This window comes from Psittacula echo, assembly GCF_963264785.1.
Source record: "Psittacula echo genome assembly, chromosome: 7".
Lineage (NCBI taxonomy): Eukaryota > Metazoa > Chordata > Aves > Psittaciformes > Psittacidae > Psittacula > Psittacula echo.
Window position 1 is genome coordinate 24,089,514 of NC_137740.1, and position 23,965 is coordinate 24,113,478.

Genomic DNA, 23,965 nt, shown 5'->3' on the forward strand with positions numbered 1-23,965 from the left:
CCTGCTGTTTTTCAGAGCATACGCTTTTCGAGTGGCTGTGTGTAAGGCTGGTCCTCCAGCCCGCCTTGGTCAGCTTTCTGATGTCTACACTGTGCCCATTAACTGAACAACAGAGCGAAACTTGTCCTCGCCTCCAGACAAGCAGGCAACGGGGAGAAATCTTTTCATCACAGTAAAGAGCCCTTATCATTTTCCTGTGTCCTTCTCTCATGCTCTTAGCACAGAGCCTGCAAAACACTTCAAGTACACTTTTCCTTTCCTCTCTTCCATTAGTCTTCTCCTTCCCCCAGCCCAGGGCTTGGATAGCCTAACACAGCTCAAATGGGTCTCTGCTTGTCCACCCACACCAGACTCACAGCCCTCAAAAGTACGATGAAGAATTTAGCACTCACCTTTGAGAGACAGCTCTCTAGCTAGCTCTGCTCAGCCATGTCCTAGCAACCACAGATCAGTTAACTGCTTGGCAGTATTAAGTCACAAAGTGATCACTCAGTCCCCATCCCGGGTTTGGAACAGAACTCCAAAGAATTGTCACAGCTCCAGTCTGGGTCTGAGTGTTGCTCTGTCTCCATAACGGAGGCTTAGTTTAAATGGGCAGAAAAATAATTCTGCCACCCAACACAAATACAGAAATATTTTAAGAGCTGCTTTATTTGCAGTTTTATTAATTCCCAAAAGTCCAGAAAGGATTCTTTAAAATGTATTACTCAGCTTAGCACAAGGATAGAAAAAGCCATTAAGACATTAGACGATCATGTTCCAATCTACTTAGATAAGGAAGCCGTTGAGCAAGCATCATTTTCTGAGCTCATACTTCTTCCTTGGCTGCAGCTGGTGGTCCAAAATTTTAATATCTGCTCACAGAAAGAAAATAAAACTCACCTTTTATGGCTGTGAGATAAAAAAGGAGCCAAATGTGAAGCCATGCACTGGGGCCCAAGGGAGAACATGCAGGACTGGTTTAACTCAAGAGTTAAACCAGATAAGGGCTCGATGCAGAGGCAGATGACAGGCATTATCATTTCAGCATCACTAGCTACCATGCTGCTAATGAAAAATAAGAAGACAGCAGATAGGACAGTGACACAGAGAATTTTCTTCATGGCCTGCAAGAGGCCTCTTAGGAAAGCAGTATGCAGAGGCAGATTTGGAATGGCGAGCAGAGCTTGGAGAAGTATAGCTCTTACACTCACTCTGTTCTGGGCCTTATCCAGGAGTGTAAGCATTAATTTACTGCATGTCTCCCTAGGCTTTTCCTTGGGCTGGAGGACAAGAAATGACAAGCAAAATAGAGAGCAGGATTTTAACCTGAAGAGGTGTGATACTGGGGGTTGAGAAACTCAGATTACAGATCTCACTAGGGTTAATGAGCTTTGCCAGCAGAGTGACATTTCCCAAAACCCAGCTCTGACTGCAAGAAGAGTAGAAAATGTACTCCGGATGATGAGAGGAAAGGAAAAGAAGACCACAGAGTAACACAGAGAGAAAGGATAGCCTCAGGAAAGTTCTCTCTGGTGTAAATTAAGGGGGTATTATTTTTTTGTGGGTTCAAATTGAATTTTTTGACACCTGAAGTGAATAGCACCAGAAAAGGACAGAATTAAGAGAACCCAGCAGCCTTGGGTTTTGAAAAAAAACCAGCATGCATTAAAGCTTGTCTTATGTAAAGTTCACAGAAGTTGCATATGTTGGATCAAGTTGGTCCTTGCCATGTATGTTTAGCCAAACAGGGGAGCTACAAGTCCCCTCCCAGTCTCTGACTGATCAGCCATCAGGAGCTCCAAAGGCTGGAAGCAGGCTAGGCTGCAGAACCAGAGGTCTCTGGGTGCATGTTAGTCAGCAATTGTCTCCAATATATTGGAATCTAACATTTTGTTAAGAAATACTGAATCATTATCTTTAGGTACTGTCCTGCACCGAGTTCAGTTTAAGCCCTGATCTTCTCCCTCTTCCCTAATAGAAACCTCTTCTTCCTTCCCAGGATTGGCTCATTACTGGAAGACTGAGGACGGATCTTCATCTCGGTGAAAGGAATGGAGAATTCATGGCCTTTCCATGGCTCCCAATTCACACCCTGGGAAAAGACCAAGAAATTTTTTACTAAAGCACTTAGACCATGAATTCAGAGTGTAACACTGCCCCCTTATCTAAGTAAGTTTGCTTACGGATCATTTTCCTTTCAAATGAAATGAGGTAAGATAGCCTGGGCAATCTCTCCTGCTCCAAGGGGAGACATCACCCCCATATGTTTTCTCAAGGCTAAGGAGAAGACCTAACAGAGCTCTGCCACTCACCTCACTGTGTTTGCTCTCCCCATATTTTCCATTGAGGTTGGCCAAGTGGCAGTTCTTGTACCACCATGCACCATGGTGTGTCAGAGCACAGTTGCTGAGAGCCACATCATTGTCTCTGTCCCATGTTGTGAACTTCCAGCCATTGTGGTAGGTCATTGCATCCCCTAAGCGAAGAGATGAATGACATGATTAGAAGTAAGATAATACAGTTGCTCAGCCTGATGGCTTTGTCACCCTTCAGGCAGAACACAGCAGGCATGTAAGGGAAAAAGCAATAGCACATGATAGATCTGGACAAAAATTTCTCAAGGGCTGCTATTAGAGGGCATGTCCAAGGGCAGGATCCTCCCAGCTGAAGATCTAAACCTTGTGGCAAGAGGATAGGTCTTAAAAGTTAAGTAGAAGACTATGGACACAATAGCAATAGTAAGGATTTACAAGTGGCAGAAGCCAGCACCAGGATAACTACTGCTGTTGAGCAAATTTCCATGCTGAACAAAAGCCACTCTTTGGACTTCTCAGCTGGGGAGCCCCAAAAGTTGCTCCACCATCAGCACATATTGTTACCCCATGGAAACACTTCCCAGTCTGCCTTTTCAGCTGGTGTTTCACCAGATTACAGAGCCTTCTCTTCCCCATGGAAAAGCAGGTCTTTTTCCCATCTTCATCAGGAGACAGGCTTGTGGGCATACTCTCCTCAGTCTCTCTAGGAAGTACAGACTTCTCTCCTCAAAGCAAACCACATCTGATCTAACCTGACCTAATGAGCTACCATGCTACTGGCAAAACAAATACACAGGTCCCAGCATTTGCTTCCCTGTGTTAGGCAGAGACAGCACAAGTACAAGACACTCCTCACCAGCATTGCCTCTGTAATTTCCCACTGACAGCCTGTATCTGTCCCTGCTTGAGGCAACCTGGAAGAAGTCATAGACAGCGTAGACAGATTCGCTGGCTGTCTGCAAGTCCACACGGAGCTCGTAGCGAATGGGACTGCTGCTTGTGAGATTGTGCAGCTTGTCAAGACCTAGGAGAAAAAGTAATTACTGTTAAAATGGAAAAGCCCGTTCACCTTTGCAATCCTAGACTCTCACCCTGTGGCCGTTTTGGTTAAATCAGATATTTCCTGCCTCCTTCCTTCCCTGCATGATGCTGTCATGATGTTTTGCCAAGTTTAAGCTGTCTTATCTCATTTTCTGGCAACAGACAGCAGTATCAAAAAAACCTGAACAGCCTAAACCAGCAGAAGACTGGCTGTAGCACAGCATTATTTTTCCCAGAACATTTAGACTCTTGCTCCAAAGACCTTGACCTATTTAGTGCTGGATTCTCTGATACAGAGTTCACTAACAAAACAAGACAGACAAAAAATGACTGAGTACACCAAGTTTTGTGTAGTATCTTGCTATTTGCATATTCATGAATGCGATTTCTTTATTACCCCTCTCATAGGGGCACACAAGCTTGAAATAAACCTTTGCGGAGTTTGGCTTGCTCAGAGACTGTTCCAAAGCCCAAAGATGTCAGCTGAAATACACAATGGCCCTTTAGAGATTCCTCAGTGCTTCATTGGAATTTCTAAGGAAGACACAAAAGCTGGCAGTTCAAAACTGCAGCCTCGGGGGGTGAATATTTCAGCATTTAGGTGCTTCTACAAAGCTAATCTTCAGTTCTTCACTGGTCACACCCGTTTACTGTACCAAGCCAAAATTCTCCTGTGGGATCTCCAAATCCTTCCACATAATTTTTCCACCGTTGGTAGAAATCCACCTCGCCAGTGCTCCGCCTCTGAAACACCTGCAAAGCAAGGATTGCTAAGTGACAGTTCACGACAGGCTGAGGAGAGACGAGGAGGAGGGATATGAGAAATGCTCACCCTGATTCAAACACAATTGAAAAGGTGAAACATTCAAGAGCAAACAATTGTAGCTGATGGTACACTGCACCTGAGCAGGGTATACACAAGAATTCATTTCCATTTTCTGAGTGCATGTAAGCACTAGAGTGAATAGTAAGTTGTGCAGATTATACGGTTTGCTTTCCACAAATGCCTATGGACATCACAATCTGAGCATGATCTAAGAGACAAGATCTATGAGACATTTGGGTTTCTAAACTTTAGCAAAATCAGAGGGATTTGGGCAGTAACACACAACTTCTTTCAGTGAAGAAAATCACTTATCCCTGAAAATGAAAGGTAAAAAGGGGAATAAAGATATTTTTATTTGGTTAATTTAGGGAGACAACTATCTGAGAACCCCAGATTCACTGCATGTTCATACACATTCCCCACTTCAAAGTATCTGTGTTTCTGCCTCCAGGTTCCTTTGAGGCACTCAACAGCTTCTGTGCGGTCAGGGTTCAAGTGCATTCTCACAACACTAGTATTTAAAATACTAACAGAGTTCAGCTGAAGGGTGTTAATTGTCCATACATATAACATTATATTGTAGTCAAAATGAAATAATGTATCTTAGTTAACTCATTGTGAAAGGCAGTTAGGCTAAGCTGCACTACCTCATCTTACCACTGGGCTGAATCACTCTCATAAGACAACCCATGACCTCTCACTTGCATAAGGTAACACATTAAGCTATCATTACTCAGCCATTACCCTCAATCAACAATAATACAAACCTGTGTGGCATTCACAACGGACAATGAAAAATGCTATTGCTCATTCAGTCTCTCATAGCATTCCTACTGACAGCCTGAGGGGATACATCAGCATCCACCACCCTTCCTGAAACATGCCACTTAAAGGCAGGAGCTGAAACACAGTACTGCAGTAGGGCCGCAGCAAACACCAGTACCAGATCACAGGGATAAAAAACAAAGAGAAGCAGAGAAGCAGAGAAGCACTCACTATCCACCCGCCTCCATCAGTGGTCATGTCACAGTACACCTGCATTGGCCTGCTGCCGTCCCCGTTCAGATAAATGGTGTACATGCCACTGGATGTATTTCCATTCTGCTGCATCTGGCTGCAGTCTGCGGGATACGGGTAGAGGAAGCTAACTGAAAAAACAGAAAGAGAAAAATTCACATCAGCAAAGCAGGCTATAGAGCTGCAGGAGGCATTTCACACCCTGAGGAATCTCCTAAGAACAGCATAAAAACAAGTAAAGAAATCAGCAGCCCTCACTGTACACAGCTGCATCTTGCTGCTGGCAGCCTTCCCTACTTCCTAGGAACTGGTTCATGGATGGGGTCCCCAGAGGCTGCGAGAGATGCAGTCTTGGGTTTCAGTGAGATCAGGAAGAGGGAGCCCTTGTTTGTGAGGGTGGGAGTACCAATATACAGGGACTGTAATGTTTCTGTGTTTCACAATTTGTCCACAACTGACAATCCCAGTGAGCACTGCCACAGTACAAGAGGCTTCCACAGCAAGCTGGCATGAGATTTTGTTTGATTTGTTGCCATTTGAGTGTGCATTTCCTGACCTCTGAAAACAACCTGAGCAGCTACACAGTGCCGTGGGAGTACTTAAATAGCTGTGCCCTACCATTACTAGGATGGTGCAGAAAAATCTCTACATGTATCGTAACATCTCCTGCCTACTGGCAGCTCACCAGCAGGCTTTGTCCCATGCTTGGCTAGCAAGGTTTGCAAGCAGCACTGACCACAATGAGTAACCTCTACTCACACTGCCCCATTGTGTTTTGCAAGGCTCCAAATGGTGTGGCTTAGAATGGATGCCCAGTCAGCAGATACGTCACTGACTTGCTTCATGGTTTTCTTATGATCATAGTTTCCAGTGCATCTGTAGAACATGAACTCCACCTCTGACATTTATTATACAAGGTCATTATTATATATATTATTTATATTACATATAAAACACAACAGCTGTAGAGCACAGGGAAAAGCGCAACCCCAGAGGCCAATTCCTACCTGTTGAGAAGGTACTGTCCATCTTTCTGCTCTGGCGAGCTCCCTTATAGGCCATCACAAAGATGGTATATCTTACTCCTTGTTCCAGTCCCTCCAGCACAAACTGTTGCTCACTAGGACTGAGCTGTATTTCCTGCCAAATAAAACAGATCAAAGGTCAACCCAATTCTCAATGGCATTTAGCTTTTCTGGACCACAGTGCCTCATTCTCCATATGCATTTACAGGTTTCTCTTGTAGAGTTCAGCCAGGCACATCCATTGTATTTCCTTGAAACATGGAGACCATCTCCTCAGAAGGAAGACTTGGGGCAAAGTCTCAAGGAACACCATTAGAACTCTGAGGACACCCTATCCCTGGTGAGGGCTGCCTCTCCAGGTAATAAAGAGTTTAGAAAACAGAAGTAAAAATGTTCTTTTCACCTAGAGATCTGTTGGGAGGAGATGATACTGTCTTGAGTAGAAGCTGTGGAGGGACTTTGTGACATGTCCTTCCTCAAGCTCTTCCTCCCTCGCCACGGATAGCATAGATTCCCCTCCAAAATTGTTTTCCTGTAGTCCCTACAGCCATGAGACCCAACTGGCAGAGCCCATAATCATAGGGGTGATTTCAGTGAGGTCTGCAGGACTGAGGAATTTGCTGTACCTTGCTTGTGCCATCTTGACCCTGGTAGGTCAGAACATAGCCATCAATCTGTGCTTCAGGAGGAGTCCAGGTAACCACACCAGCAGAATGAGTCACATCTGATACATGGAGGTTCTTGGGAGGATCAATCTCTATTGAAAAAGAAAATTCAAGTCTCATCATATAAACAAAAGACACCAACTGCAGTGCAGCACTTGAGCTGAGCTTTCAGAACCAGTTAACTGGGAAGTACAGAAACTACCCAGTGACCTGCATACCTAGGCAAGCAGCAGAAGCCAAATGTGGCAAGGTCTGCTACAGATCAGGTTTGGGATGTTTTGTGAGCCCTGCAGTTGGCTCAACTGTTCAGGGCCCAGAAGCTTAACACAGCTGCCTTAGAAGTCCCCATCAGACTCGTATCCAAGAAGCATTCACAGACAGGTCAGTCTTGGGCTCTATGCTCCAGTCCTGGAGCATAGCCCTAGTGTGGCTGGCTGAGTGGCCCTACACCTTGTTTCCCTACTGCAGATGAAGAATGACTTCATAAGCTTCATTGTCATGCTTTAGCCTCCTTTAGTAAACACAGGAATACAAAGAAATTCACAGGTTTACAGTTCACAGTCTGTGCTGTATATGGGACACCAGCTTAGCCAGATTTTCCCTGTGCAGCCAGACTGTTCAAATTCAGCATGAGGAAGAACAACAGAGTTATTTCTAAGCAATGCCAGTTCACAGCAGTTGTCAAAAAGTATCTTATGAGATACCTACAAGAGGACTGAAGTGCTTCCCTAGATAAAAGCTCATTTGGAAGTAACAACAATAGAAGCAGCATCTGCCTAATTTTCATCTTGTGCTTGCTACATTCTATATACTTTGGTAACATCTTAAGGAAAACAATTCAAGTAGCAAGGTTTGTCTGGCTTTCCAAGTTTTAGAGACAAGGTTCTTGGTAGGCAAGAACCCACAGATTTACTCCAACTCTGAAGTAGACCTGAGTTCACAGAAAATTATAACTGCATAATTCATCTCAATTCCCTCCTCTTCCCCCCAGCTCCCCTGGGGACTACAGGTATGTCATTGTCTGTTAATTCAATTCTTCTCTATGTAAACCAGGCAACAACACTTCCAACTTCTTCAAGACCTTGAAGAGTGCTAGGAGGATAAGCATTAACAACAGCTACTTCCCTGCAGAGAAGGACTTGGGGGTGTTGGTCGATGAGAAAGTGAACATGAGCCAGCTGCAGTGCGTGCTCACAGCCCAGAAAGCCAACCATATCCTGGGCTGCATCAAAAAGAGCGTGACCAGCAGGTCGAAGGAGGTGATCCTGCCCCTCTGCTCTCGTGAGACCTCACTTGCAGTATTGTGTGCAGTTCTGGTGTCCTCAACATAAAAAGGACATGGAACTGTTGGAACAAGTCCAGAGGAGGGCCATGAGGATGATCAGGGGACTGGAGCACCTCCCGTATGAAGATAGGCTTATATATATCCTATGAAGAAAGTTGTGGCTGTTCAGCCTGGAGAAGAGAAGGCTGCGCGGAGACCTCATAGCAGCCTTCCAGTATCTGAAGGGGGCCTACAAGGATGCTGGGGATGGACTATTCATCAGGGACTGTTGTGGATGACTTTCTAGCAAAGAATGGCCATGTACCCTGATCAGCAAGTGCCTACATGGAGTTCGACATGAACTGAGGAACAACTAAAGGTTAAGGAGGATGGGAGCGAGGCACTGGGAGTGAAAATCCCAGCAAGATAAGAAGGAGCTGGAATTTTCTGAGTTGCTAAATTGAGGACTGTTGGAAAACTTTGAAGGTCAGGTTCTCACACCTGTGCTAACCAATTATATGTTAGTTGTTAAGGGCCTTAAAGATATGTATCCAATCACAATGGGCCAAGTTAGTGTAAACAACTTTAAGAAATAGTATATACAGAGTTAGTTTTCTATAATAAATGGCTTTGTCTGATCACATTGATCTCTGACTGAGTCCATTCTGTGACAGACTGTAGTGACAGGACAAGGGGTAATGGGTTCAGACTTAAACAGGGGAAGTTTAGATTGGATATAAGGAAGAAATTCTTTACTGAGAGGGTGGTGAGGCACTGGAATGGGTTGCCCAGGGAGGTTGTGAACGCTCCATCCTTGGCAGTGTTCAAGGCCAGGTTGGATGAGGCCTTGGGTGGCATGGTTTAGTGTGTCCCTGCCCATGGCAGGGGGGTTGGAACTAGATGATCTTAAGGTCCTTTCCAACCCTAACTATTCTATGATTCTAACTATAATGCATCAGTGAAATATTACATTGTGAAAAGGCCGTGGAGAAAGATAAGGTCAAGCTATGCCTTAGATAAATGAGAAGAGTGGCTTCTCCCAGGAAATGCTGCACTCCTTGTGTAGGGTTACTGCTTAAAGCAGTTACAAAGGCAGAGAACAAGAAAGCAAAACACCAAACGTAAGGAGAACAACAAGGAGACTAACACCAAAGTTCACACAGCATTTTGGTTTACACTGGCTATTCCTTATAACTGAAGACCATCTTTCACTAGACTCACGAGTTAGGCATTAGTACATTACCTAATGAACTCGTGGTTCACCTGGGAGACCACTAAAAGCTGTAAAACGAGTAAGTAAAACGAGGCAGAAACCTTCCGAGAGGCAGACTACATGTGTACCTCCAGCTGGACAGCAGAGGGCGATAGAACGTACAAAATCCATCACGAGAAGCAAGGGACTGGAAGCGCCGCCTTAGTCTGCAGTTTCACAGCACTGCTCTTAGAGGCCAGCCAGCAGTTCCCATGGGTCAGCAGACCACCGCAGAAAACTCCCTGCCACAGCCCGTTTTAATGCCAGGGAATAACCAGCCATCACCTTGAAAATGTTGGGGGTTCTTTCCCCTCAGAAGAGGTGCCCTTACTTTTGGAAATGCAACACCAAAACCAAAAGTACATGTGTTTTGTGCAGATATTTCAAAGCTAACCCTACTAATGCTAAATGCATTCACTCACCCAGCAGTTTCACTTCATGTAAAATTTCCAGGTGTCTCCATTTTAATTCCAGTTAAAAAAACAAACAACCAAACTATTTCAATTTGCTGAAATTCTTCTTGCATTTCTAGTTCATTCTTTTGGGCTCTGGAGATCTTCATTTGTTTCCATCAGCTGCCCTTGATCTCTGTAAGCGCTGGGGAACTGTTTGACATCTTGCCCTAAATCCAAGCTTCAACTGTTCTATCTCACACCAGTTTGATTCACAAACTAAGAAAAAGTATATCAGCAAGGCCAGTGGATGTGGAATGACTCTGAAATGTTCCCAGAACACCATAATCCTTATGGCTGGCTGAACAGGAACTTGGCAGTCTGCTAGGACCAGTCTAAGGTCAAGAGCCAAAGGGCAGGCAACTATTTTAAACCATTCCCAATTCTAAAATGATTTAACTATGGTTGTTAAACCTGTTACTGCTAGGCCTGATAACAGCACTTGAAGCACAGCATGCTTTTGACTAAGGACTAGTGAAATAAACTGAGTACCATCAGCTGTCAACGCTCTTTACTACTACAACATCTGCACTTTAATCCTCTTTATCAGCAGTCTCCGTTATGCTAGCTTTGGGTAGTGAAGATGCACATTCCTCTTTCTGCAGCTACAAAAATCACTTCACAGCATTTCCACAGGTCACCCATGAGAATGTCTGTGCCTGCCCTGTTGGTCTGCTTGGTTCCTCCTTTCCCTGTCCAGGTACAGATGACGCACACCACATCTGGCTTAAAAATAATTGGGATAGCAAGATCTACATCCTGCCCCACCTCTTCCTCATTCCCAGGAAATGCTAGCAGTGTCCTCTGCCAACCAGTCAGTCTTCAGCCTGGCTATGCAGCCAAATTCTGCAAGCAAAAGCCCTGATTATACAAAGGAAATTACTGATAGTTAAGAAACTTTATCCAGGCTCAAACCAGGCTTCCTTTTCATGTTTCGGGAGAAGACAATTAAAATAGAGGTATTTCTTTCCAAGTCTTGATTCATTGATAAATACTGTTCTTATCAGTGACACAAGTTGAGCCATCCTAAATTTAGACAGGATTCAGCAGCAGTAGTGTAACACTGTGGGGCAGAGCTAAGCCACACTTGCAAAGCTCAGCATACCTGAGGACCAAAAAGAGCAGCCAAAGCTGATGAGTGCTTTAGCAAAGTGCTGTGGAGCTCACTCTGAGCTAATAGTTTCTCAATTAAGAGCAGTAATTCTTTTCAAAAAGTTATCTAGACTTAGCACCATCTTTATCTGAAGCTTGAAGGTGCCTGTAGCATGGATGTCCCCACAAGACAAATCAGTGTCTAGCATATGCTCTGCAACAGGCCAGAAAGTGAGACCGCCTCCACAACACAGTATCATGTAGAAGCAAAAATATTTTCTAGAATACCCATCACTGCCTCAGTGCTGATCTTCTTGCTCTGCCATGTTCTCCTCTCTGCCCAAAGGAAGATAATATACTCAATGCCAGGTTTCAGTCCTGTCAGTCTTGTAGTGCTCTCATTCTTTTCCACTTCTATCTCCTCTGTGTCACCACCAGAGGTGTAGTTCACCATGTACCTATCTAAAGGAGCATAGGAGCCTGGGCCCTGTCCCAGGAGATGGTGATTGTGTCCTTTGTCATTTGGTCAGTCATTAGATGAGCCAGGCTCTCTGCAGAGACAGACGGGAAGGACACAGGCTGTCATAGTCACACTGACACTCCTTCCCCTCAAGAGTCTTGCCAGTTTCTTCCTTTTACGAGTCCTATCTCTGATCACATATTGATTGGACCCACAAAGCTGGGAGGTATCGAGGTCTGAGATGGTTTGACTGGGGTCTATCTTTAATCCTTATAGATGCTTTCCTAGAGAACAGCACAGCCAGTCCTGACCTGGACAGAAGAGAGCCTTTGCAAAGCAAGATACTGTTATTTTCTTGTTTTCTCATGGTCACAAGCCTCCAAAGCTCACATACATGTCACCTGTCCAGAAAGTGAGAGAACAACCAAAGCTGTTTTGCTAAGAGACCAAGATGACCCAGATGCACATTTACTCATCATCCTTCAGCAAGATCCTGACCTAAAGCATGGGTCTCAAGTGCTTGCAACCACTTGCAATGAATTCAGATGTTCAACTTTACAGTGTTGTTATAAACCAGCAACCCTCTCACTCAGCAGATCAGTACACCTCCTTAACCAGGACTTCAAACACAGGGGGAATGTCCTGGTAAGAACTGAGGCATCAGGATTAATCATCCTATTGCAAGAAAAGGCATCCTGCCTACTGTTAGTCTCTCTACACTGTAATTAATTAATTAATCTGCAAAAAGGAACTGAGAATTTCCTTATTCCATGATGAAGGATAAACAAATTAAGCAATTAAAATAAAACAAGACTATATGAACATATAAGAGACTGCTGCAAAGGCTTCATTTTCCCTAATCCCTATTAGTATTCACAACATGGCCCATTTGTAGTACATGGAAGTAACTAGGTCCTGTCTATTGTGATGTTGAATAGGTTTCACAACAAGATGCACTAACCTGAAGTCTTGACTTGTTAAGCTTGAATCTCCCTCTACTGTGAAAATGTCTTGGGATGGATTTATTCAGTGTTAAGGCAAAGCTGGACTGTAACTTATACTCCTAATAAAATCTATTGCTCACTTACCTGTCACAGCCTCAATGCTTGCCCTCTTGCTCTGTTGTTTTCCCTTTTCTGACGAGACATAAACGATATACTCCATGCCTGGCTTCAGTCCTGCCAAGGTAGTGACATTCTTGTCTTTCTCCACCTCTCTCTCCTCTGTGTCCCCATCAGCTGAGATGTAGCTCACTCTGTATCTGTCTATTGAAGCCTGGACTTTGTTCCAGGAAACAGTAATTGCATCCTCTGTGACTTGGTCAGTCAGCAGCTCAGTTGGGCTGTCAATTTCTGGAAGTGAAAGTTGTAATTATTAGAAGTTTCAGTATAATGTTGTGGTAATTACAATGGTCTAAAGACACAAACAACACAAGTTCTATAGCCAGAGGCAGTACGCTTTATCAGACTATGAAATCTATTTGATAAAAACAGATGAGTTTTGGGACATGATTCTATGCCCAAGGACCTGAAAAAGGTTTGTGTGCCCAAAGGCCTGCTTGCTTTTTTACAAGCTTAAACTGGTAAATCTAATAGAAGTTTTATCTTTAGCTATAAACTGTGTTTTGATCATGCAGTGTAAACAACTGACACTTAAGTGAGTCCCATTGGATATCGCCATTTGTGCAGCCAAATAATTTTGTACTGTTGAATACAGTGCAAGGTAGATTTAAAAAAAGGTGCTAACTGCTAGCACACCCTGCCAGTCTTGATACATCGGTAAGCATACTTGCATGTCAGCCAGCGCCAAGGCGGCCAAGCCTTGGCAGGGCCAGTCAGCCACCTGAATCTGTTCTGGGCTGCTAATTTCTGCAGGAACAGTTAGGAGTGAAGAACACAAGCTGTCCCAATGATGCTACACATCTTGTCTTCAAGTGCCCTACCAATTTCTTCCACTTCTCGTCCTTTATTTCTTATCAATGGTAGGCTTAAACTACAAAGCTGGAGGTGACCAATTCTGAGGTATTTCAGCTTGGGTCTAGGTCTCCTCTTCACACTTGGAAGAGCAGGGTTCTCTGCTGGGGAGCAACAAAAACACAGCCAACCCTGCACAGACAGAGAGGAAAGCCCATGCAGAACTTGGTGTCTTGCTTTCTGAAGATCACAAGCTCTTGCCTCAGTTGGTCTGGGAATTAACCCAAAAAAATCAAAATCACTTGCTCAGAATCCCTGCCTGAAACACACCTCTCCTGGAACAAGATTATTTTATAGTAAAGCAAAACTTCCTACCTATCACAGCTCTGATGTCTGCTGGGCTCCCCTCTCTGCCTAGAGGCCAGTGGCATTATTTTTGCTTAGCATCAGTCCTGTCAAAGCAGTGATGCTCTGGTCCTTCCCCACCTCCACATCCTTTGCATCCCCATCAGTTGTTTTGTCTCTCATCAGTATCTGTCTATCAGAGACCAGTCCCTATCCCAGAAGATCATGACTGTGTCTCCTGTCAGCCATCTGGCCACTACATGGACACTAGATTAGCAATTTTCTTGAGAAAAGTTTTAAAGGTGAAAAACAAGGCAACAGCACTAGTGAAAACTAAGCTCACATTCTCCACTAGAAAAAAGCCACTTTCAGACTTCCCCCATTATTACAGTCATTCCCCTGCCCTTTCACAGGTGGAAACATACTACTAGGTTTCACAAGCCTTAAGTCACTACACAACACAGCCTGCAGTAATGCGGCCCTTCAAGGGCAGCCTTTACGCAACCTTTACAGAGCATGGGGCTTTTTTTGCTGGGTTTTTTTGTCTTCACTGAACTGCTAAACACATCTTAGCATCCTGAGCAATGAAAGATTTGCAGATGCCTCCCAAACTCTGGGAACAGCATTTCTAATTCTGCTGCAGGCTTTAAACTCGAGGGCATAAATGCACAACCAACAGCCACACTGTAATTTACCACACATCAGCTTAGCTGTACTGTGATTTATCACACATTAGTATTTGTAAAAATTGTGATTTTCCACCTTTGTGTACTAATTTCACTTCTTCTGCAAGATTAAAATTCATTTTAATGAAAGATGCTGAAGCTTGTTTGAGTTTTGTGTCACCCTAGAGCGGCACACACTGGGAACTTGTGTTTGAATAATCACAGCTCAGCTAGCTAGCAGCATAAGATTCTTACCTGTGGCAACAAAAATCAAGTTAATTATTTTCTTGTGCAATATGAAAATCAAGTTTGTTCTTTAGTTATAATTGTGCTGCAGCTGATCCTTACTGATCCCCTCTGGATGGGAACTTCAGGCAGTCCTACAAATTCCCTGAGGCAGCTGTTGTGTCTAGTCCAATTTATATGCTTAAATACATTGGTTAACATCCTGAGTGGAGCATCCCAAACACTCCCCTAGGAACTTTCTGCTATTGAAGTGCAGATTGCACATAGATAAGGCATTTGTAAATAGCCAGTACAAACTGCTCTTGTACCCACAGCCACATTGAACAGTGGCTGGCTGGAGTATGAGAACTGAGCAGAACAGAAGCTTAAGGAGTTTCCCAACCCAGCTGCAAATACTACTGCAAGTGTCCTCCAATGGAAAATTCTTGTCATCAAGAGATGGCAACCACACATCCTGTTCAGGAAATTTTACTCCCCTCTTAAATTATGCCATGATCCAAATAAATTCGATTTTCCTTTTTAGAAAACACTGGCATGACTGTCTGTGCAAAATGCCTATGAGCCCCCTGTCTTTTTGGGAAAAGCTACAACAGTCACCCAAAGAAAAGCCTGGAGGTGGTTTACGGCATTTTAAAGGCAGACATGAATTACATATTCCAGTTATGAGGCTTTAGGTTTTGCTGTGTTTCACTGTTCTTTGTAGTAATAGTAACTGATGCCTTGTCATATACCAGGAGTCAAAACAAAGTCTTCAAGCTGAGCTGGAGACCTGTTCAGCCTCACTAGTAAGAATGACATGAGGTTTTGCCTCACTAAAAAAGCGTTCAAAGCAGAAGAAGCTTCAGTTAAACAAGTAAAGCTGATGAAAGAGTTTGAATTTCAAACTCACCTTCCACCACTGCTGCTGCTACAACTCACCTGTCACAGCTCTGGTGCTTGCTTTCTTGCTTCTATAGGGCCCCTTCTCTGCCCAGATGTGGATGATATATTGCATGCCTGGGTCCAGATCCCATAATGTGACCGTGTCGTTTTCACTCCCCACCTCTATTTCCTTTGTGTCTCCATCAAGTGAGGTATATCTCACCATGTACCTGTCTATGGGAGCCTCAACTTTATGCCATGAGACCGTGGCCATATCTTCTGTCACTTGGTCAGTTGCCACATTGGTTGGGCTATCAACTCCTGAGAAGATTTCAAGGTGCAGGATTAGGAATCTCCACTAAACAAGGCAAAAGACTGAGCTAGGGCTGGGTTTATTGTTTAATAAAGTGTAGACAAGCTTAAAGCAGACCTGCCTGCAGGTCCTGCATGAAGAAGCAGGCAACTGTGCACCTTTTGTGCTGAGATCTTGACAGATCTGTCCCCAAACCCTGTAGAAACATCACTATTATTAAAGAAGCTTTCTACGTACCAGTCCTACCACTCACTGAGGATGATTTCCCCTCTATATTGTCTTTCATGGGTATGACAGTGATCTCATACTCAGTGCCAGGTTTCAGGCCTACAATAGCAAGAGGGAAAGTTACCAACAAATAGGGAAGACAGTATCTTTTTCTTAAAGAAAGCTATTTTGTTTAGTCTATTCCAGTTCTAGGTTTGTAGCAGAGAGGAACTTAAAGTTTAGATTTCTACCTAACTTGCTTTTGTCTTAAGAATGCCTTGATAGCACTTTTGGTCTGGGCTTGCTTTGAGGGCATACACCGACTGCAGCAAATGGAGATTTCCATATAACATCAGTGTTACCAGCTCTGAAATAGAATATGCTTTATTCCTAACAAGGACAGAATTAAAGCCAAATTAATATGCCTTGAAGCTCCCTGTCCACAGAGCATAGAAGCTTTCTCCCTCTGAAGACACTCATCAATTATGGGATAGGGGAACCCTAACAGATCTCACCCTGGCCTATGGCAGGCACAAGGTGAAGGGAAACTGGCCATCCACACATGAGAGAAGCACCATCTCAGGACTATGGTCTGACCATCAATCACTCCTGTAATTTCTTCCTGCCCCTGCCTAGTCTGGAATACCTACAAGTACTCACCAGTCATGATGTGTCTGCTCTTAGGGTCATTGCTTTTGGGCACCATGACCTGCTTCTCATCCATCTCCACCAGGGATCTGAACTTCAGCTTGTAATAATCCACATCTGTTGGTGGGTTCTCCCACTCCACTTCCAGGGAGTGCTCCATTTCTTCTGTCATCCAGATGGCATTGAGTGCAAATAGAACTGGGAAGAACAGCAGAGGGTCAAGGAAGCACCATCAGCACAAAAAGGTAAATATAAGATAGGAAGTTGTTAAACAGCCCTCCGTGCCCAGTCACCTGCTTCTGAGACCCAGGACATTTTCCTGAGCCAAACTGAAGTCTTAAGCAAGTACAGGACAATAATTGTTTGAACAGTCTTAATTTTATCCATGGTAACACTCCAACTCAAGAGTTTTCTGGCTCTCAGCTCCCACTTGTTGTGCTAGAAGCAAGAAAAATGTCAAAATAATCAAATTTTCAACTGTTTCTTCTGAGTCCAGGCAGACAGCATAATGTCATCTGCTTACACAATAGCATTTCACTTCTCCAGAGACTGCTTCAAATATGCAATCTTTCCACACTTGATCTCCTGACCTCAGTAGCACCAGGCTGGTGGAGAGACTATCAGGAAAAACTCACTGCTGCAGACATGTTTGGCAAATCATTATCTAGGAATGACATTCTGTCTACTTTAAAGTCCCTTCTGCATCTGGTTAAACAGTGTGTTATTCTTAATAACGTGCTGGCTTTATCTTGCACACTTCTATTCCTGCTTCTTACAGTGGGAAACTTTACAGATTCCCTGTAATTCAGGGAAGTCAATGCAAGTAGGATTTGGACAAGATAAAGCAAAATTTGCAATACACTCAGCCCTAATGATACGTATCTGGGAACAGAATGAACAGAACACTGCAACTGAAGCTGGGAAGTAAAAGTGCTCTCCGGCGCTCACACAGGATATTACAAACCTGCAAAGCCAAACAGTTTGCTTGTTTGAATCTAAAGATCTACAGCTTCTGACTGAAGAATGCTGTCTACTCCTACCTGTACTTGCTTCTAGATACTTGGGCTCACTAGCAATCCCCTTCTTCACATGATAAAGTGTGATATTGTACATGGTGCCAGGCTGGAGACCCACAATCTCACAGATGAACTGTTCTTTGGGCATGTGGACTTGTTTCACCAATGTCTCATACCCCACTGGATAATAGCTGATGAGGTAATTATCTACATCAGTCATTGGATCCCAGCTGACAACCAGAGACTTCTCTGTGGAGTTCAGTAGCTGCAGGTTCTGAGGAGCAAGCACTAGAAAAGAAACAAAGGAAAACATTGCAATGAGGTTGATGTCTTGTCACATGGCCAGGCGAGACATTTTTTCAAACCTATTTTGAATACAGAGAGAATACAGAACTAGAAGTCCCAGCCTGAAGTCATCTTGGATTTATCCATTTCTGGTCAACAGCTTATCATTAAGTACAAATGAATACTACAGCCAGTAACAAATACAGTAATTTCCTAGATGACTCTCTCCAGCTTCTAAACCCACACTGGCATGAGGAAAATGTTCTCACAAAGCTGTCCCTTCTAATGTCTCTAAGAAGAAAAAGACAAGCCAAAACCTTCTTTTCTTATTATTCAGTTACTCAAAAATGTCAGCTCGTCCCCAAAACTGGGGAACAGCTTTTCTGTGGTAGAGGCAGAAAACTGAGCTTTTCTACTGATGGAAACTTACACCCTGGAGGAGACCTGAGCAAATCCACTGCACATAATAGATTTCAGGACACCAATACTGCCTTAACCATTTTGCCACAAGACAGCTGTTGTGGTTCATCAGTGTCTTGAAAGCAGCCCTTGAAAACATGCAATGTAGAACATCTGTCAGAGAGTTTACCTGATTTTGATTACAAGTAAGCAAATCATAAACTGATCAAACCGTCTATGAGCTGTATTTCATTAGCAAGGCATCAACAGATAGCAAAGAACAGACAGCAAGTGCCTGTAGTGCCTGTAAAAAGGAATGTGTCAGCAACATTAGGTCAGATAATATCAGGAATTCTTCTAACTTGAAAGGCAGCATTCATTCCCTTGTGTAATTCACAACTTTAACTGAATTCTACCCTTGATATGCGCATGCCATTGCTTTTGATAAAACTATGCACAAAATGCAAGAATGCTCATCCTGCCTTTTCTTATGATACAGAAGCTAGATTTGAATAGTCCATATTTGCAATAACATAATAAAGAACCTAAACACATATGATGTGGTTTATGCCTTCTCTAAGCATAGTTCAGAAGAGGATTCTATCTGCCTCTCTGGAGAAATACAGTGTAAGAAACCACTATCATCTTCTTAGGGCAATGCCAAGAACGGTTTGTTTCCAAGCAGGATATTCTGACAAGGGCTTCTTGCAAAGGCAGTGACTTTCTAGCCCAGAGAATCTGCTTTTGCAATGCGTTTGCTTGCTCTGCCCTAAGCTGCTCCACAGCCATCTTCTCCAATCAACATGACAACCGCAAGCACTTCAGGATTTGATAAAAACATGCCTGGTCAGCACCAGGCGTGTGAAGGGGAAGGAGGCAGCTGCCTGGCCTTGGTAACCCTTGAAAACCTCGTGCTCTTGCTCTCCAGCAGCCGAGGACAGCCTGAAGAGAAAGGGTTCATCAGAGGCACAGCATCAATTGCTCAGGTGAATTAGGAGGACAGGTGGTTGTGGGCCATGCCAGAGTCCATCTTGTGTTCTGCTCACTCTCATTAACCTCTGTCCATCAGGCAGCTCCTGCTCCAGAAGCAGGCTGAGGTCCTAATGGCTGAAGCAAGCAGGAGATGAGCAGCACATTTAGAGATCCAGTGCTGGGCTGAGAGCTCACGTGAGGGCTTGTGGGGAACCTTGGCTCCCCTGGGAACACCAGAGTGTCCCTCTTTATTTTCTTTTCCAATTTCCTGATTATAGCATCATCACAAAGACTTCCTGGTTAAACTAATACTGTGCCAAGATATCAAAGAACTGGTTTTGTGGATACCATTGCTCTAAGGTATTCATTTATTCATCTTCAGATATCCCACAGTGTTATTTTGGAGTGCCAGTAAACAAAGCTAATACCCTGTTTTCATGCAGACCTCATGTTTGGATGAAGAATTTGAGGTAGTAATATTTTAAATAACAGACATGTCTCTAAGCAGATAGATCAAGCCTGAGAGATGAGGGATGACCCAGAGCAAAAAAGACCTGAAAGTAAGGTCACTACAAGCCCTTACTGAGCAATACCTGGTCCTCAATGTGTGTATCTGTTGCTTATTTCTCCTTCATGAGGAGCTGTGCAAGATTAGACCAAGCAATGAAGGAAAGGTGGCTTTCAGGGTAAAAGGCTGAATGCTGAAACCTGGAGTATCAGCCTGTGGTTGTATGAAGATTATAGGTTTTTCAGAGTTAAGTGGAAACTGCTGGACACACATCTCAAGGTCAGCTCGCTCAGGTGTTCTCAGACAAATCCTACTGCTTTGTAGCAAAGCAGGATAAGGGAAAATTTCCCAAAGACCTCACTTAAAAAGGAGATTATTTAAAGGATTTATGCATACTTTGTCTCATAGGTTTTATCAGATCAACTACCTTATCAGCAAGGAGTGGACACTGCAGCAAACATTATTTTACCTTCTATTGTCTCATTTGTATGTCAACAAACAGACTCTGTCTCCCTCTTTAATTATAGGCTCCATACAGTTTTGTTTTTCCCTTCAGCTGCTACACACGGGCTTGTGCAGCACTGTCTTTAACTGCTTTTTCACCTTTCCCCAATTCAACAATGTTTCCAGGCAATTCTTAACAACAAGGATCAGTCACCAATGCCTAGCCCAGCAGTAACTCAGAGAAGAACATTCTGACCCCACACTTAGCTACTACAGCACTAACCAAATAATTATAGAAGGTAGAAAAGAAAACTCAGCTTAAAAGAGTGAAGGGAGAAATAACTGACAGGCATGACTTACCCTGGGAGCATTCAAGGCCAAAGAAGCCGTCATGGCAGTAGCACTCCCCTGTGTCACAGAACCCATTGCCACTGCAGTCCCCAGGACATCGTTTCTCACTGCAGTCCTCCCCAGTGAACTCCTCATAGCACTGGCAGACCCCTTTGGCTGTGTCGCAGATCCCATTGCTGCTGCAGTTCTCAGGGCAGAGCTGATGGCTGCAGTCCTCATTGAAGTAAGGCTCATCACAGATACACTTCCCACCATCACATCGCCCATGACCACTGCAGTGGCTGGGGCAGGAAGGACGGGAGCAGTCACTGCCCTTCCAGCCCTCAGCACACTTACAGCTGCACGCCTCATAGAGGAACGTCCCATGGCCACTGCAGTGCAAGACATCTGGCCAGAGTAGTACCCGGATGCACAACAGCAAGTGTGACACACAGGTGAGAGAAAATAAACAGTAAAATTAGGAATAGCAATGCAAAGGTAGTGAAAAGATGTGCTCAAGGTCATTAAAAGGAAAGCATGAATATCACTGGAAAATATGGGCTGAAAAATACTTGAGGACATCACCATCTCCATCTGCCCCAGGTCCAAAGAGGGACCAGCTCCACTGTTGCCTTTCCCAACACATTTATCCATATTTAGCAGGAATGCAGATTCCATGACTGCCCCACAGAGCCAATTAGAAAGCTTTTCACAACCTCTAACATGAATCTTCCCAGTTGTAATTTAAGCTCACCATTTCTCACCACAGTTACAAAGATGGAGAGCACGTTATTCTCATCTGTTATATGCCTGTATTTTTCATGTAAGCAAAGCCTTAGCACTTCTCCCTGTCTCCATTCCCCAAAAAACATTAGTTCATTAAATCTTTTCTTAGAGGACATGTGGTATAAAAGTTTGATCACAGGCAGAGCCTGTGGCCACCACAAAACATAAAAGCTCTGCTCTTCTTTCAGTCAGTTATCAAGAAGGAAATAAACAGACAAATTCTCAACTGCAGAATTATGAAGGCAAAAGTAAGAAAGGAAAAGACAGCAATAAGAAGTACCCCCTTCATCTTCCACCCTCCTGTCCTCCAGGAATTTGTCCACTGAATCCTCCCACCTCTGTAAAAGTCAAGAATTTGTTCCATTCCACTTTTTCCCTGCACTGGTTTCAGAAGTTGTACATACTACCACATTTTGGGACCTTCAGATCTTCCACATCACAGAAACCAGAGCACCTTCCCATCTGTGGGACTAGGACATTTCACTCACAGAGAATCCCCAATAACCATGACAAATGGATTCCAGTCCCCAAATCTCTGCAGTAAATAGGCTGTACCTGGGACGTAAGAACAGATACTGGAATTCTTACTTACCTCGGCTTCCCTCACAGCACTTCTCAGGGCTGCAAACTTCTCTCAGCTCTGCCACTTCTTTCTCAAGCTTCTCTATCCTTTCAAGCAGACCTTTAATGTGGGTCAAAGTTTCACAGTCCCCTTTGGGTGCGTGCACATGGATATTGTGCTTAAAGATTATATTCTGCTCTTCATTTTCCTCAGCCTCTCCAAGATCTAGCTGCACCCCGCTGTTGTCTTCATGCTGGAATGGATCTGCCTCCACCTTAATCTGGGAGGATGTGGGCAGGTCAATCTTGTAGGAGTGGCTGAAGGATATTCTTTGACTATCGCTAGTGCAGTTGTGAGATGCAGGATGTTGAATAGCAGATGTCTGAAGAGCACAGCACAGCAATACGCCCATAGAAAAGGCAAGCCAGCTCTGGAAATCCATCTGGCAGATTGTCAGAGGGAGCACTGACTCCTCAAACAACACAGGTGCTTAAAGAAGAAAAGAAATTAAGCTGTGTGGTTATAAAGTTGGCTTTCATGATTTCTCTAAAAAAACCAAAAAAACCACAAAAAAACCAACAACAACCACCAACCCAAACCACAGCTATTTGTTTTGCCCTAATTCAGTACTAGGTTGGTAGAGTACCTGCACTGAACACTGGATTCACATGAAGGATTAAGTTTATTTTGCTTTGACTTGGTTATCTGATTCATTATCTCAGCATTGGGAAGGTTGATTTAGAAGTTACCGGAGCAAATCTTTTAACACATGGAGTGAGAGGATGTTGCAAACCCATCTGTTTTCCATTTTTCTATTTCAAAAACATTCTTTCTTTCCTACCCTGCATAAATAAATACATTGGAAGAACATGGTTTGGGGCTGATTAAGTCTCAAAACTAAGCCTTAAAAATAAATGCATATTAATGTTTAACTGCATTGACATTTAGAGGTCACATCTGAAGTCCAGACATTTAAGCTTAAAGTCTTCAGACACAGTCTTCAACAGAAACAAAATTGTTTTGTTAACCAAGTGAGATTTTTTGACTTAAGAAACTAACACCTTAGAGGTAAGAATAACAAGAAGGAAGAAACTGAACAAAAACGGGTAGAAGGATAAAATGTAAAGTTAGAAACATAAATTCATTAGTTGACTTGGCTTATTCAATGTTACAAGCTGAATTTTGACACTAATGGTAGATATCAATCTGTACAGGAGGTGATATATACTTGGTTAAATACTTAGAATTTCATATCACACAATGCAAATACAAAATGCCACCATATGTGACTAAGAAGTCATGTTATTCATTGCACTAGAAGAAAAATCATTATTTAATTGCTAAATTAGGTAATGTGATAACTAGAAAGCATTTGGCCAGTAGGTATCCATAGTAACAGCACATCTGAACTCAGATAATAGTGCTGCCCCAAATAATACTCTATAAAGTAAGAGGACTCCATTCCTAAAGAATCATATTAAGTTTTCAGCTCCTCTGCTACTTCCATTATCATCACATTTCTGAAAGCCATCCTGAGTTATAATGGAAATTAACTGTTTCTGTGAAACATCCTTATATCTCCTAAATGTCTGCCAAAACTTTGGAAATATCCCTACCATTATATTCATGCCCTACATCTGCAGGAAGGTGCCTTTTATGCTCAGAAACATGAGGCTTTGGTTGCTAAAATCCATCACCATTGGAAATACATATTATACCTGCTTATACCTATATTGCAAGTCACTCTGGTGCATCTCTCTTCAAGCAAAATCATCACTGAAATCAACAAAAATGGGGTACATATTTCAAGATTCAGTTTACAATTCTTTATCTTTTTGTATTTATCTAAGGGAATTATCTCTGCTGCTTATTCCCAAATAGCAGTTTGGTTGGGTTTTCTGCCCCTCCATTCAGCACTTACCTACCTTTAACTAACAGTAAAAGAAAGGGGGAGAGGAAGTATGCTGCTTTGCAGAGGCAGGGCTTCTTCCCTGTCTTTGTTTCCTGAGAATTTGCAGATACCTGTTTGTGACCTAAGACGCAATTTTCCACCCTGACCAAGCTGCTATTCTGT

General features: G+C 43.4%; 1 protein-coding gene across 1 annotated transcript; it reads right to left on the reverse strand.

The window, feature by feature from the left end:
* Nucleotides 1-1,927: 1,927 nt before the first annotated feature.
* On the reverse strand, nucleotides 1,928-22,333 carry TNN (tenascin N; the record flags this gene model as incomplete). The annotated part of the gene is given in 16 exon segments (XM_080623990.1): nucleotides 1,928-2,074; nucleotides 2,295-2,458; nucleotides 3,154-3,321; nucleotides 3,995-4,091; nucleotides 5,161-5,312; nucleotides 6,189-6,321; nucleotides 6,833-6,963; nucleotides 11,220-11,397; nucleotides 11,400-11,482; nucleotides 12,480-12,743; nucleotides 15,479-15,742; nucleotides 15,972-16,061; nucleotides 16,602-16,787; nucleotides 17,630-17,893; nucleotides 20,574-20,951; nucleotides 21,922-22,333. Coding segments are annotated over 16 exon segments (3,111 nt in total).
* Nucleotides 22,334-23,965: the final 1,632 nt, after the last annotated feature.